This window comes from Callithrix jacchus, chromosome 8 (assembly GCF_049354715.1).
Source record: "Callithrix jacchus isolate 240 chromosome 8, calJac240_pri, whole genome shotgun sequence".
NCBI classification, from domain to species: domain Eukaryota; kingdom Metazoa; phylum Chordata; class Mammalia; order Primates; family Cebidae; genus Callithrix; species Callithrix jacchus.
Genome location: NC_133509.1, coordinates 103,474,015 through 103,490,584, shown reverse-complemented (window position 1 = coordinate 103,490,584; position 16,570 = coordinate 103,474,015). Strand labels below are relative to the sequence as shown.

Here is a 16,570-nt window from a genome sequence, read left to right as displayed (position 1 = left end):
AGGAACAGTGTCCTTTTTTCACCCTGTATCTCCAGTTTCTAGAATAGAGTCTGCCACATGTGTGCTCACTGAATATTTGTCGAGTGAATAAATGAATGCATGCATGCATGACTGCTTACACAGAGTTTGGGGGCGGGGGGCAGAGGCAGGCTCAGGCTGTCTCCCTCTACACAGACCCGTACTTCCATGATTTGGATGCCAAACCATGAGAAACAAAGAGATTTGCCAGTTTAATTTCTTTTGCCCTGGGAAAGTTAAAGATCACAGATAATCCAGAACTCAGTGCCAAGTTCTCTGATTTATAATCGAGGAATTATCCACACAGAGGTAAACAAGAGCAACGGACTGACAAGCAAACTGTAGGAGGAGAATGATGAGAAGCAGACGGAGAGACCCATGCAATCTGCAGCCTTCAGCTAGCCTGGGTTCCCGCCAGCTCTCACTCAAATTTCGATCCAGAGAATCTCTGCTGATGTTCACTTCCAGATTCCTCTGGGCCACACTGCCAGGTGGCTGTTGGGCACAGGGATCACTGCAAGTCACTTCTCTACCTGACAATGATATTTTGCACGCGTCTTAAAGGCACACCCAAGAGGGCAGGCGTTTGCCAAAGATGCCCCAGGCCCACAAAAGTCACCAGATTTCCCCAAACCTTTCCTTCTTTAATGACAGAAATGTTTCTCTTTTATTCCACCACTAAAAACTTCAAAGAAACATAACTAGCATCTGACACATAGGAGGTAGTAAAAACTGAATGAATGAATGAATGACAGTATCAACCCAAAAGGGGAACAGTGGTCTTGTGAAGAATGGGATAGTCAAGCAAATCCTGGACTCCCTATTGCCTGCTAGATCACTTTGGATATGTCCTGAGGCCTCAGTTTCCCTATCTGTAAAAGGAAAGCCTGGCCTAGCTGAACTCCAATTTCCCTCCCAGCTCTGACACTCTAATTCTCTGAACACGCCTTCAGAGCTTCTTTATTGTAGACGAGTTCTTACATGTGTCCTGCTGAGAGCAAGGCCTGCTGGTCTGGCCTTGTTTTTAAGAACCAGAGGTTATTTAATAGCAATTCTCCCAGAATATGTTTCATGTCTTCCATGAAAGAAGGTTCTGGAAGGCAGCCATCATCAAAATAGGAAGTAACGTCAGGTTGGTGTGCCATTTATCAGACAACACAGGCTTAACCAAAATTCCTGTCACCCGCTATGGTGATTCTGGGAGCTTGACCAGATTTCAGAGGTTTCCTATTCAAAGTGGTGAGAAATCATCTCTGTGGCTTGTGGGATTTGATACCTGCTTCCCTTCTTTCCAGGGCTCAGGGCTGTGGGTGCCAAGTGAAGGCTCCAGTAACCCATCTCCTCCTCCTGGGGTCTGAGGGCAGCCCCTCCAGCCTCAGAGGAGCGCTCCGTCCTGTAGGCCGTGGGAATGCCCATGCAGGCTCGGATCATTCCTATCTACTTCACATTTCACTTTATGCTGTCTGTAAATCTGACCATTTCTTCCACTCCTAGAGGTGTCCCAAAGCACTAGTCCAGCAGAATTCAGACTCCTTTCCCTTTCCCAACTCTACTCACAGCCTCGACTCACCAGGAAGAGAAAGGGCATCTGACCGAGAGTGGGACCAGGATTCCAGACCAGCTTTAGATGAGCATCTCTCTGGGCCTCAGTGTCCTCGGATGGGCGAGAGGTGGGGACTGGGTGTGGCTGCTTGTCCTGTCCCTTCCAGCTTTATGATTTTCCCCAGCCCAGAGCCGGAGCTGGCCCCTCTCCAACAAGGAAGCCATGGTTTGTATGTTACGGAGCGGCTACAAATGCAGGGGCATTTTTTTCCATTTCTTTTTAATGATCCTAGGTACTGGAGGAAGAGACAAACATTTTTATGATCCCAGGAACCAAACAGCATAATGAAAATCATGGCAACCATCAGCCCAATAAAACCATGGCAAAAGCCTCCACATTCTCAAACAAGACCCTGGGAATTTAAAGCTCTCAGAAGCTTTAAGTGGCTCAGGCCTGGCTGAAGGCCTCCGGACGCCAGCTGATGGCTGATGAAAGGATTTTAACGCGCCACTGAAATTCTCTTTTCCTAAATAACCACTTTGAAACCTGTTAATTACAGACACACAACCAGCCCTAGCCCCCCAACAGGACCCAGGGCTTCTACCAGGGAGAGCCGGGCTCCAGAGGCTGGCCGCTGCCTTGGCGCTACACACGCTTTGTGTTGGGTGACTTTGCTTCAGGAAGAGAATCCAAAGTAATGAAAACCACATGGCCACTCCCCCGCCCCCAGCCTCCTACGCTACCTCCCTTCCCTGGAGACAGAGCCCGGCTCAGTCTAATTTGGTCCAGTGTTTTTGTTTCCTAAAATCTGTCTTGGGCCCTGGGCCATTAATAGGTTGCAGCTGATTTTAATCTACATGAATCAGAGACTTCACTTCTTTAGTTTTAAGGAGATTACAAATTGTGTGTCCCACAAACTCGGGGTGGAGGGAAAGGACCTGGTGGGGAGTGCAGGGTTGGGGAGGTGGGGAAGATCCTGGAAGGCACAGAAACTGCTCCCCACTCAGCAGGGGGCTTGAAGGAGCCTGGGATCACTCAAAGCTGTGGGAGGGGGACTAAGGGGAGGTGAGGGTCTTGCAGCTGTGACTCAGTGGCAAGAACACAGAATCTGGTCCTGTATAAACAGAGTTAAAATCGAGGATCTGGACTGGCAGAGGCCTCTACTCACCTATCTTCAACAGATTAAATTCCCAAGTGCTTGTTGGGGCACCCCTCAGAAGCTAAAGCAGGGGGAAGCAAACCATGGCTGAACTGGTCAAATCCGGCCTGCAGCCTGATGTAAATAAAGTCTTCCTGGAACAAGGCCACTTCCATTTGTTTACGTATTGTCTGTGGCTGCCTTGCAGTTGTGGTAGAGACCCTGTGGCCTGTAAAGCCAAAAATAGTCACTATCTGTCCCTTTTCAGTAAATGTTTGCTGACTCCTGGGCTAGAGAACCATCCGAAATCTTACTAGGCAGGAATTCTCAAGGGATGGATTTAGGATTTACTCCATGCCCACCCCATACCAAAGTCTAAATTCCTTCCTTCCAAACATGACTCTTCAGGGAAGTATCTTCATGCTTATTTGAGCAATGACAATAAAACAGAATGCCCACACCATGCCACTCAGCTAAGCTTCCAAGTACCGGCCCTGACAGCCCTACACTCCCATTTCACAGATGAAGAAACAGAGTCACTGAGATAAAGCAACTCACTGAAGTTCCCTCAGGGAACAGCACAGTTAGGAAGAGCTGAGCCTCTGAGTCATTGCATGGTCCTCTCTCCATGGGATGTAATGAAGGGAGCTGGGGAGCTTTAACATAGCAAGGCTCCCTTACGTGTGCCACAGGGCCACTTGACAACCCAGTGAGGGGCTTGGCAGTGTGTCTTCATTTTCAAGGTGAAAAGCATAGTACTATCAGGGAGTAGGGATGAGAATCAGATAGGCCAGACTACACTCATCCCCTGAAAACCCCGTTTACCCAGGCCCAGTGGTTGGTGGGCCCAGGCCCTCTGGCCCTAGGCAGGCCCCCACTCGATCAGGACCCGGGGCCCCTCTTCTCCCAGTGTGCCTCTAAGACAGCTCTTGCCTTTCAGGCGCCTCGAGGCTAGTGGGGCAGAGACAAGCAAGGGGAGGATGATGACTGCATGACAGGCGCAGTGATACAGAGGCACATGTGGTGCTTCAGGAAGACAAAGCAGGGTCACCTTGCCCTTACCTAAAAGCCAACCCTTTGTGGAACTCTGGGTGAAGAACCTCCAATGCAAATGCTACTCACTAGAAATGTAAGCAGGCACCCTCCCTTCCAAGGCTTTCAGGGGCTAAATAAACGTTGGGGTCATTCTGGGGACAGGCAGGGAAGCCAGAGAAACTGGTACCCCCCGAGGAACGAGACTGGCAGGTAAACTGATGACACCAAGGAAGCTGCTGTCTTGAAGCAGTAGGAGCTCTCCCCATGGGAACCATTTCCTGGAGGACCAGGCCTGGGATGGAGACCTTTGCAGCCAAGGTAGGATGTCACCCCAGGCTGCAATCTCAGTGGTCTGGAACCCCCCTGAAGGCTGGCTATGTCTGGGCCTTGAACAGAATCGCAGACCAGCAGCGTGCCGTGCTGGCTTACACAGAATGTTGACTCTGAGAAGGTCTCTAGCTAACAGGAGCTGAAAGTTCCTATAAAGGATAGTGAGTGGCCTGTACCTCACTGTGTCTATTTCCATTGCTGCCCCGAAATCCCCTTTCCTTGGTAAGCTTCTCCTAGAATTTTAGGCAGTACCTCAGTACGGTTTCAGAATTCATCGAGGAGCCATGGGTCCCAGTTTTTAGAGTTTTGCTTTGTTCAGAGGTCTCCAAATGACTAGAGGTTGTGAATTGCCAGAGGGTAGCAGAGGACTCCAGCTGAGCAGGGACCAAGTATAAAGCAAACTTCCATCACCCTCAGCAACTGAAGCCCTGCACTGGGGCCAAGGCAAAGCCTGGGAAATGACCCATCAGCATCTTTGGGTCCCCTCATCATGGGGACTCTGCTCAGAAATAGTCTTCAGCAAGGTTAAGCCCTTGGCCAGATGGAGAACATGGCACGGCACTTCTGGCTTCTGCCTCCCAGGGAGCCTCCAGTGCATCCCTGGTACCCTCTGCTTCTGACAGCACAGGGTTGAGGGTGTAAACCTCAAAGCTCTATTTTGTCTAGATTTGGTTTCCAGGTGGATTCAGGCTCTCTATTCCATGGAACCCAACAGCCTGGAGATTTCTGCCACTGCATCCTTGAGTCAAGACTGGAAGAAGAGCAGAGGCTCATGACTATCCCACAAATGTGAACCGTGGACCAAAATGGGTGTTCAGGACAGCTGATTGGACAAGGTCCCGAGCTATGCTGAGGAGTGACGCTGGCACTTCGTAAGGCAGTGGAATGAAACATACCATGGTGAATTAGCAGTCACTGAGTGTCTATTGTGAGCTGCTCACCATTTGGATGAACAAACTCTCAAGGAGACTCTGAGGCAGTCACATGCCCAGGAGTTTGTTTAGAGAGTACAGTTTCTTCCCATTCGAGGTGTGCAGAATTTTCACTTACAGGTGTGTGATCATGATGTTGGGTCAAACTCCTCAACTTTCCTACAGAATGCCACTCCTAGGACCCTCTGCAGTCTGAAGTCCTCATACAAAGAACAGAGGATTTATGTCAAACTCTACCCTTCTGCACTACCAAACAAAGCCGAGTCTGAATAAAGCAAAGTGAAACAGCTCATAAACACTTCCTGGGGCTGGGCTCACTAACTAAAGCTCAAAGCAGAGCCAGCTAGATGCTTTTCAAACCCATGAGCACACTCAAGGACACCCGAGCTGCCACTGGCCCGTGCAGATTGGGTGCCGAAATGGCACTGCAGCAACGAAGGAGGGCGTCATTCTAAAATTAGAGCTCTGCTTTGTCTCCGCTCTGAACATATATGGGCGGAATTATGAATTAATGTTGAAAATCCATTTCATTTGTACTTCAAGGGCACGTGGGCCTGATGCCCACACTCCTTCCCCAGCCCCTCTGCAAACGCACTCGCCCTCAACTCACCCCGGAGACCTGGAGCTTTTGCTACCAATCACATTTTGTGTCCTGTATAAACAAGGCCTGGTAACTAGTACAGGAAATGAACTTCACAAGCACTGAATGTGTACCCACCTGTGGTATGGGGAGTTGCCAGATTTTTTTCTAACTGAGATTGTTCACAGAATCTCGAAACTTTCTTTCAGCTTCCCCCTCTGCACACTGGAGTGTGGGCACCTGCCATGCATGCACACATACCCAAGCACAAAATTTCCCTCAATTTCCCCCAAAACATAACAGCAGTGAGATCTGCCCATACATACACGGGCACACAGCCGTTCCCAAACCTTCTCTTTTGTCTCCCCACCCACATTTCGATATATAAACAACAGCACCTAGTTGTACTGGGGCTGCCCCCTCCGCCTTGGATCCACACAGAACTTGTGCCTGCTCAGCACAGTCCAGCACACAGGAGCTGGGGAGCCAAGGATGTTTATCTTCCCATGTGTGCACCAGCGTGCATGCACACATGCACGCGCGCACACAGCCACATTCCAGCTGGGCCCAGCACAGCTGTGACAGTCCTGGGTCTGTTTGCCATTGTTTTTCTTTGCTTCTAACAGGCATTCATGCAACAGAGAGGAGGTCATGAGAGGTTTCCACCCCATTTTGTAGCATTTACCTCGAGCCTGAGTGCTGGGGAGGTGGCTTTTGAGAATGAGGGATGGGCAGTAGGGTGGAAAGCAGAGATAAAGGCATTCCTTCCCATCTCCTGCCTGAGCTTCACTTGCTAATGTGCACTGTTCGGGATTGTTTAGAGCTTTCTTTCTGTATCACCCTGTCTGAAACCTGGCTGGGAGAACCGAGGCTCAGCTAAAGAATCTCTGCAAGTTCTGTCTCAAAGTTCTGCTTTATCACCTCTTATTACTACAGTTGTTCTAGTCCCAGCCTGCTTGGGGACAAACTGTCCCGAGAGCCTGAGTGGGAAGCCCCAGCCACATAAGCAAAGACAAATTTGGGTAGAAACTGAAGGAGATAAAAATGGACCCCAAGTGGCCACTATTCCTCTAGGAATTTTGGCCCACAAGAAAAGCTGGTATATAAAGAATTCCCCACCCGACCCTCGAGCAGTGAATGTTCAAATGATTCCCTCAGCAGTACATATGCAAAGTGGACCCTGTCTTTGCATTGACAGTAAGATTGGGTAATCTGCAAGCTCATTTGCTATTTCTAAGAGCCAGATGAGACTAATGCATCTAAGACACTAACAAACCCAGGGTTCTTACCATGTGGATCTGGACAGAGAGAATGTCTCTGTTGCATCACTCACACACCACAGTTCCCTCATAGTGTACACTGCCCCAGGGTGTACACTATGAGGGAACTGTGCTGTGTGACAGATTTCTCATTGTGCCCCACGGAACTGTAGCAAGGGACTGGTTAGAAATACATGTAGTTTGTCTGCAGCCGTCACTTGCAAACTCCGTCCCACTCACCTCCCTGGTCCTTTCTTCAAATAAAATCTTACTAGAAAGCCCAGTTGTACACTGTTGAGTTGGTCAAAACAGTCTCTCTGGTTACAGGGATAAGTTAGTTGTGTGTGTGCGGGGATGGGGTGTCACCATCTGCTCCTGCTCCATCTTCGTGCTCCCCCATCTATACTTTAGAGAATCTCTGAGGGGGTCCTTGAATCCCAGGTTGAAAACCGTGATCACAATGCAGGCCTTTTCTTTTAACAGTTGTCAAACTTTGTACCCAGGAAAACACATTATGACAAGGAGCTGCTAGAAATTTGACAGCCTTTCAAATTAGCCTGAGTTTTATATGCTGTTGATTTCAGCTGCTGCCCATGTTTGGCATGGCATTCAGAGTTAAGGACCCCTTGCTGAAACTCCCTGTTCTCTCGCAGGTCCGCAGTTCAACAATTGGGAATAACTGTACAGAAATTAAGAAATGAGACTGGAGTCTCAGATGGAGCCACACCTCCAAGTGTGGAGACTGAGCTCCAGTGTCTAGTGAAGAAATTTGTGCTTAAATAGTATTTGGCGATGGAGAGCCATTAAAAAGCCATATGCTATTATTACTATTAATTCTTTTTTAGGCCGGGAAACGATTGAAAATGAACTAGCAAAACAAAAGATTACTCCTTTGCAATTTAAGTTCCCTTTCCCATCTCTAGCTGTCTGAGCCTCCATATCCCGGCCCCAGAGTCCACTGGGAGAGTTTCCCTCCTGAGAGTCACAATGGGCCCAGCCCAGATACCTTTCTCCAGTCTTCATGATCAGAGGCACTGATTGTCTGGTGTGGCCTTACTTAAAGCGAGTGGCCAAGCTCAGGCTTCGGCACCCTTGCGACTGTGAGCAAACTCATTGATGTACACACAAATGAACACATGCCTAAATTAAAGAATGTGCATACGGGTGAACAAAGTGGGGATTTATATGGTGTGCAGGCCAAAATGGAGACCTGATTCCTTGGTTTTGCCTCCCTTCTTTCCTGGACCTTCAGATCCCCCAACCCCCAAATATCTCAATGAAGTCCTTGGTTTCAGCTGCGGAGTCAAGAAACAGAACTGGAGGTGGCATGGAATGCTGGCTTGGAGGAGGAATCATTGCTCCCGATCCAGCTCTGTACCCTGCTTGCCTTGGGGAGAACTCCTGAAGCTTTTGGTACTGGAATGTGTCCATACCTAAAGCGAAAGGTGCTATTAACGTGCATCTACCAACTTCAGAAGGGACCGCAGGGATGAAGATATAATTAAAGCCTGTGAAGAACTTTGTGCTTCCTGATGAAAGATAACACCACCACCATGAAGTTTTATTATCTACCGACTCTGTTTTTAAAATGGTTCCAATTCCTTTCTGTTTTTCCTTTTGGGGTCTGCATAAATTTTATTAGCCATTAATTTAAAAAAGAAAAGGTCTCCTTGTACCTCAGGGCATGATTTTATTCAGCACCTCAGAGAATTTCTTTCCATATCCCAGACCCTCAAAGGATTCCTCTTGGTCAGGGTGGAAGAGGCCTGCGTTTGGCTTCAAAGGCCCTCCCTCCTTCAGGCTGGGATGAGACTGATAATGGCTCTCATTTTGTGTTCAGCTGCTGAGTTCAGTTCAATTTAATAAATGTTTATGGAACATCTACTAACATCTTCTTAGCCCTGAGAGGCAGGGAAGGGCTGAAATGAGTAGGAAAGGTTGTGAACTTTGGAGCCAGGCTGCCTAAGGGTTGAATTCCAGCTCGACACTTCCATATGGGTCCACTTCCATGTGAAGAGGCTCAGTCACCTCTCTGAATCTGTTTGTCAACTGTAAAATTGAGATAACCCCATTCATCTCCCAGGGTAAAGTAATAAAGAGATAGAAATCTATTGAGTGGTGGGTAGGTGCTCAGTGAGGCCTTGCCCCCTTCTCTCTAGCATCAGCCTCTGGAGGAGGGGGAAGGAAGATGCCTCTTCCTCAGCAATGTTTTCCTCCCCAAGGCCCTCTGTCTACTCCTAAAGACTTGTCCATCATTTTGGAAAGAATGTTAGCCAGTTAAACCAGTGGTTCTGAAATGTTCTCATGTTAATTTCCCCTGTGCTCTGGGCAACCCATTCCATTCATACACACCCTCCTCCACCAAAGTACCTGCAAGGCCTCCCCATCATTATGTCCTCCACCCTCCCTCCAAACCCATTCCCAAGGAGGAGAGAAGAGCTTTCCTATTCTTTTGAGATAGTGAGCAGTGCAGTGGAAGTGGCTTTGCTGTCTGTCTCCACTTCAGAAAAGATAAAACTGCAGGGTCCATGAAGTGTCAGTCCTCCAAAGGAGGCTTCAGGCCACAGGGAGGAGGGGTGAGCCCAGGCAGGGTGGGCGGAGGCTGTCCCAGAGGGACCCATCCAGGCAGAACCAACACTGCCTTCCAAGGTGCCCTCGCAAGGGCCCACCTCACCTTGGATCTAGCCTGAAAGATGCCCCCTAGAATGTTCCCTAGCAGATATGGCTGTCCTGTGGGGGAGAACCATGATAAAGGAGTCCATACATGATCCTCTCTTTTTCTAAATGAGGATTCTTGTCTCCCGGGTTCCCAGGGAGGAGAGCGGATGCAAAGGGGCTCTTGAATAGGCACCGCAGAGGCCAACACACTTTAAATTAAGCTTCCGATGCTTAGAAGGGGCCACGGCTTCCCACAAATCCCCTGGCGCACGGAGCTTTGAGGCAGAGTGTTCAGTCCGTTTGTTCTTTTAGAAGTGCGCCTTGGAATCCAGGAGCTATTTGTTTCCGAAAGGTAGGCGCTCATCAGGTGGGTGGTCTTTGCATTTTTTGTGTGCTTTGATTCCCTCCCTTTTCTTTTCAGGACTATTGAGGGGTTTATTTTTCCCTCTCCCAGCAGTGCTCAGGGGTTTGGCTGCAATGTGCATCTGTGCTGGGTTTTCCCACAGGCCCCTGCAAAGGCAGCCCTGCTGCCTTCAGAAAGTCCCAGGCAGCCCGGGGGTGGGGGGTAGCCGGAGCTGCAGCTGTGCGCCCCCTCCCTTCTGTAGTAGGCTTTGATCAGTTTTCGTGGGGGCTGCGTGCAGCCTGACCTCCCATCTCCAGCGTCTCTCAGGTGGAAAGTTCTGTTCAGCCTGTCTGTGGCTTCAAAGGCCCTCCCTCCTTCAGGCTGGGATGAGACTGATAATGGCTCTCATTTTGTTGTCTGATCTCCCAGCAGCCCACATCTTCCCATTGACAGGCTTTTGCTTATTTGGTTGGGCTGCTTTGGCCAAACTCAAACCACCTTTCTGGTTGAGGAAGCACATTGACGTCCTCTCCCATTGAGGCTCCTTTGATGGCTCAGACATGGCCTTCCAGCCCAAACAAAGGTGACCAGGCTGCAGCAGCCAGGCACCTGGAGAATCAGAGACTGGGTGTTGAGCAGGGCGGATGGCTCTCTGCGAGGGCAGAGGGCTGCGTGAGCCTGTGAGTCTGTGAAGAGGAACGTTCGGCTCCGCCCTTTCTACCTTTGAAGACTGAGGCAGCCCAGTGCTTTCTGCTCTAGTTCCTTGCAGGAATCCAGCCGTGGTGGCTGATGTCACACATCATCCTATGCCTGTGCCCGAACCTGGACTGGACATAGGCAAGGCCAAAAGCCTTGATGTTGACAGCATTTCCCAAGAACTTGAGCCATTCACTGTCTTCAGAAGTGGGCACCTGGCCAGCTGAGCTTGGGGAGTTCCTGGTCTGGCCCATTATTTCCAATAGTTGTGGCCTGACAGCCTTAGTTCTCAGGCCAAGGGGGTAACAACAGCAACCTCAGTTGCTTCAGGGCCTACTTCTGGCTCTGGCCTCAAAGTGCTGCTGACTCTGTGCTTGGGCCTTCCAGCCTCCATGATGTGTGTAAAAGGACAGGGCTGCACATCCAAAGTAGCCGTCGGCGAGTTTGTGCAGGGGCTGCTGCCTCACCGAAGGTTCACGGGGTCTCAGCTTCGGCGTGTCTCTCCCCATGATGTGGATGGGGTTAGGCTGCATGTTGCCCTTTGGTTTCCTCATATTTAAAATAAGGGTGGCCAAGGGCAACAGGAGCGGTCAGGAGAGCATCCTTCTTCCTCGGTCTGATAGCACAGTCTCTTCCTTCCTTTTGATCATACTCAAAACAACTTCAATAGAACAATAAGTCTGGGAGGAGCCAGAGGGGGATTTATTATGCTGTTGTGCTGTGGCAGAGCCTTGCCTGACTTTATCTTGCACTGAGGTCTGCATGGGAGGAAATCTGCAGGCCTGTGGATTGTCTCCCTGAAGCTGAACTCCCTCCAACCTGGAATCTGGGAGGGAAGAGGAGACGCTGCCATGTTGGCCACACCCCAGGGTGAACCATGGCAAAAGGGAGATCAGCCCAGGTCTCCCAAAAATCTGAAAACATGACTGTGAGAGGCACAGGGACCCTAAACAGTCAGAGCCCACCTGGGTTTAGCCCTATAAAAGGAGATTGTGGACAGGTGCTCATGAGAGTTTTCTTAACAGCTGGTGTCCTCTCTTCCCATTCTAGCAGGAGAGGGAGTTGTGTTGGGAGGTGCCCTCTGTTTGTGGCAAAGTGGGGAAAGCTCAGCAGTGGACTGTCAGCTTCTCACACCAGAGAGATCATGTGGTAGGGGGTTCTCTTTCCCAACAGGGCTGAGAGCCAAGAAAGGACCTCAGAGCCTTGGTGCTGAGAAAGTTGATTGGCCCCAGTTTTGACTTTATCTCCCCCTGAATGCAAATGTTTTGACATCCGTCTGCTGTTAGCAGGATCCACCAGGTCATCTCAGCAACCTTCACCTCAATCGACCCCATAACTCCAACCCTCACTGACAAAGAGAAACTCTAATGCCAGTGCTGCTAGTAAAATGCATACATAAATAAATACATCCTTTCTCATCCAACAGCTGAGTGTTACAGGATGCTGGCCTGACCATCTCTGTGGGGCTAGAGCCTTTTGTAATAGTGTAGATCAAGCACAGGCAAACCTGGGGTCAAGGTCTGGTTCCACTAGCATTTGCCAAATGAACTTGAGCAGATTACATGACCTCCTAGAGCCTCAGTTTCCTCCTCATCTGTAAGAGGGGGATGAGTATAGCAACCACATAGGATTGTTTAGAGGATTAAATGAGATAATGTATGTGACATACCTAGCACACGTTAAACATTCTATAGAGTGTGCTCATTATTATTGCCACCACTTCAAATAGATGTGAGGATCTGATCGAACTTCCTTGGTCCCGAGTAGCGTCCTCAGGTGAACCGTGAGCCCCGATCTCTGCCATGAGCAGGTAACGCATGAGGAATGCAAGAGGAAAGAGGCTCCGCAGTACAACGTTTAGTTCACCTCAGACCCTGGCAGCAAATCCAGGGGATGAATTCTGTTTTCTAGACGACCAGAGTCTCTCTCTTCAGTCATTTCATCTCGCTGGGCAACCTCACTGCATTGGTTTTCTAGGGCTGCAGCAACAATCTGTCACAAACAGAGTGGCCTAAAAGCACAGACATTTATTCTCTACAGTCCTAGTGGCCAGAAGCCCCACATCAAGACGTCTGCAGGGCAACGCTCCCTATGAAGGCTCTTGGGGAGACTTCTTCCTCGCCTCTTCCAGCTTCTGGTGCCTCCAGGTGTTCCTGGGCTTGGGGCTGCTTAACTCCAGTCTCTGCCTCTCCTTGGTCACACTGCCTCCTCCTCTTTGGGTCTTTCCCTCTCCGTGTCTCTCCAAGACCCTTGTCATTAGATTTAGGGCCCACCTGGGTAGTCCAGGATGATCTTATCTCAACATCCTTAATTACTTCTGCAAAGACCCTTTATACAAATAAGGCCACATTTACACATTCTGGGGGTTGGGACATGGACATAGATTTTTGGGAGCCACTATTCAACCTACTGCATCCACTAACCCTGCAAAATAGCTCGTTGGATTATGACCTGGGGCTGGTGAGGGGCTCACTCCTCTCCATGGTAGTATCACTGGTCCTCTGCTTAGTCTCAAGGAGGGTTATGAACTAACACCTTCGAAGAAAAGAAAAATCTAGCTCTTCAGTTTTTACTCATTGGCAGCGAGTGAAAACAAGTTCTTTCCACTTAGTGAAATACAGACACCCACTACATCCAATGGGGGACTCAAATTCAAGCTGAGTCCCAGGGCTTCCTGTTCTTTGCTGGACATGTTGGGATTTCAAAGCCCATTGTGTCCCTTATGCTTATGAACGCAAAAACTCATGTGTGAGGAGCTCCCTTCTGGCAAAGTCCTACAGGAAGCATTCATTCTCTCAGTGCTCAAACCCTTCACCTTCTCCTCTTCTTGTCAACCTCCAGAGGCTCCAGACTCACTGAAAAGGGGGCACAACTCCTGTCTTGTCTCAAAGGCCTCCCTTGGCCTTGCTCTCTGACCCCTGTTGTCTGTTTCCTCCTTCAGCCCCTTATTCAACCATAAAGATCCATGTCTAATAGGAAAGACATTTCCCAGGGGTTCCCAGTCCCCTGTCAGGAAGGCCTGTCCTCCAAAATTGCTGACAGTTACACTATCAGACTGCAAGGGAAGACAGATCCTAATACAGTGTTTTTTTTGTCCTTCCTATCAAATCATGCTTATATATAAATTTAGTATAGGGCTCAGCTCCTTCCAGGTGGTTTTAAGAAAAAAGCCAGTGTTATGCCCTTTCCCTGTGATGAGTCTAATTGCATGAGGCTCAGGTGGTGGCCCTGCTTTGCCCCTCAACAGCGTCTATGAATAACTTTGTGTTTGTAGGTTTCTTTTTAAAGGTGTTCCTCCTATTTCTGGTTCTCAGATGTTGACGAGTAGCATATGTAGAGTTCAGTCTGGGATTCTGAACACAAATCTGGGATTCTGAACACCAGATCACATATTCACAGAGTCCTTCACCACTGGAACCTGGCTAGGGGTGGGAAAGTCACCATAACCCTACAGTCCTGTGGAAAGGGTAGAGTAGTGCGGACTAACTGGAAAGAAGTGAAAATAAGACAAAGTAGCCAGTAGAATTCCGGTCTGCCTCTTGCTTAGCTACAGAGAGCGCAGCAAGGCGATGGGGGATGTCCACTGCTCTCTGAACCATCCTTCAACTTATACACTGAGGGTTCCATTTTCTCCCCTTTTTCTGCCCACAGGTTTGTACAAAATTTGTGTCTTCACATGGAGACTATGAGTTTTTTATGCATGGAACACAGCCCTCTAGAAGGGTCTTGTGCCACTTTAAAACGTGACTCCCCAAAAATCTGACCTGTGCTTATACATTGCTGATGGAAATACAAAATGGTTCAGCCTTGTGGAGAATAGCATTGCAGTTCTTCAAAAAGTTAAACATAGAATCACCATATGACTAGTAAATCTGCTCCTAGGTACATACCTAAAAACATTGAAAACAGGTATTCAAATAAATACATGTGTACACAAGTTCATAGCAGCACAATATTCACAATAGTTGAAGGGTGGAACCAGCCCAAATGACCACTGATGGATGAAGGAATAAAATGCAGTATATCCTGATAGTGGAATATTATTCAGCCATAAAAAAGGAATGCCTGCTACAACATGGAGGAGCCTTGAAAACATACTAGTGAAAGAAGCCAGACACAAAAGGTCACATACTATATGATTCCATTTATATGAAATATCCAGAATAGGTAAATCCAGTGACAAGGCAGATTGGTGGGTTTCCAGGAGCTGGGAGGAGGGGAAAATGGGGAACATTTGGGTAATGGTTATGGGTCTTACTTTTGGGGTGATGAAAATATTTGGGACTAGACAGAGCTGCTGGTTGCAATTGTGATGAAATCTACTTGCCATAGAAGTGTTTCTTTTAAAGTGGTTAATTTCATCTTATATAAGTTTCACCTCCACAAAAATGAAATGTTTTAAAAAGAGAGAGTTAAAAAAAACATACCTGTGTGTTCCACACACACAACCCAACCCCTGCTCTTGTTCCCATTTCCTGTTCCCTTCCTGGTTAGACCTGTGTGCCCATTGCCGGTGCCATGGTATCAGATCAGCGTATGGTGCAGATTACTGTTGGGCTTGTTCTTGATCCCACTTCTGAGACACATCCTCTAAAATTCCATGACTAAAGCTGAGTCTACACAGTAGCAACCAAACATTGTAGCAGAGAACAATGGGTGTGGGTGAGAACACCTTCACCACCAGACTGTTTCCCAACATTTTGTTCTGTGGCGGTAAAGCTGATTTTTCTCAGTAAGATGAACAGGTTTGCACATTTCTCTGTCTCTAGGAATTTCCACAGGCTGCAAGAAAAAAAAGAACACAAGTGTTACTATACCTAGAAAAAGATGTTCAAGGCTTGCATAAAACCCACTAAGGCTAAAACTGCTGTTTATCGAAGTTATCGGGGGGAAAATGTTCATGCCCCCATTCTATTTGTTCCAACCTCATTTGAACAATTGAGACAGAACTTGTAGTTTTGCGTTTCCATAACAGAGAGGATTTGGAACTTCAAAGAGAAAAATGCCCATAGGGAGAACTGAGGACATGGAGACACCCTACGTTAACTAGGGTGCAAAGTTAGTCTCTTGATGGAACTGTCATTCACTCATGCACTTGAACCCTTGAAGTCATTCATGATGGCTGAAATCAACTTCTTCCGAACTCCTGTTTATGTTGATATTTTGATCTCCTTCCATGGATCACGAATATTCTTAATGGAATTCATTCATTCACTGCATATGGTCCTGCCATGTGCCAGCAGGCAATGGGCCAGGCCACCAGCTGGAGAAGACCCTGCCCCTACCTTGCTGCATAAGCACCTCAGTGAAAAAGCGAGGCAGACACATCAGGAACATCACAACCATATGGCAGATGCTCAGACAGAGGTATCCGGCCATGGGAGCACCAAGGAGTCACTGCCTCTGGGCCCCGTCAGAGTTGGGGACAGTGGACCACAGTGTTAAAGGAAGATGGTGACAGGAGATCAGCATTGTGGGCCAAGTAAGCACAGCATCCACATCAGCCCAGAGGCATGGACACAGGTGGCATATCTGGTGAACGTTGCTGCAGAGGGGAGACGGGAGGCTGTCCAGGCAAGTTGGGGCCAGGCTGGGAAAGGCCTTCCATTTGACCCAATTTTTTCTGCTGACTGTTTTCTTTTCATAGGAATGATAGCCAAATATTTGTCATACATCATTTTCCTTCATTTTCTCAATAGCCCCCTTTACCAATGAATACACTGAAGTTCCAAAAGCTACAGTAATTCCAAAGAGGGATGCACCCATCACCGGAACACTGCTTGTCAATGACTGAGTGGTTGCTGCTGGGGAAGCCAGGATGGAAGGATGGGACCAGAAGGACAAAGGTGGCTTTAACTGCATCAGTAACATTTCATTTCTTAAGCTGGGTATGGGTACCCGGATGCTCTTTGTGCCTTTTTGTTTGTGTGAAATTTTCATAATGATTCTTCAAGCCACTGGACTTGTGCATTAGGGTAGCATCTTTGCTTGAAAAGAGGCAGTGTCTGAGGCTGAGGATCCCTTGAGAACACAGGGGC

At 48.4% G+C, this 16,570-nt stretch overlaps 1 protein-coding gene across 11 annotated transcripts in view; it reads right to left on the bottom strand.

Annotated features, from left to right (window-relative positions):
* Positions 1-14,656: 14,656 nt before the first annotated feature.
* Positions 14,657-16,570, bottom strand: part of RAD51B (RAD51 paralog B) — a 642,672-nt gene continuing 640,758 nt past the window's right edge. For 10 of the 11 annotated variants that reach the window (XM_035260799.3, XM_054240085.2, XM_054240082.2 and 7 more), the window contains one exon: positions 14,657-15,314. In XM_035260799.3, coding sequence (XP_035116690.1) covers positions 15,298-15,314 — 17 coding nt within the window. In that variant the 3' untranslated portion in view covers positions 14,657-15,297. The remainder of the gene's footprint in view (positions 15,315-16,570) is intronic. The other variant, XR_004729965.3, reaches the window with a different exon arrangement.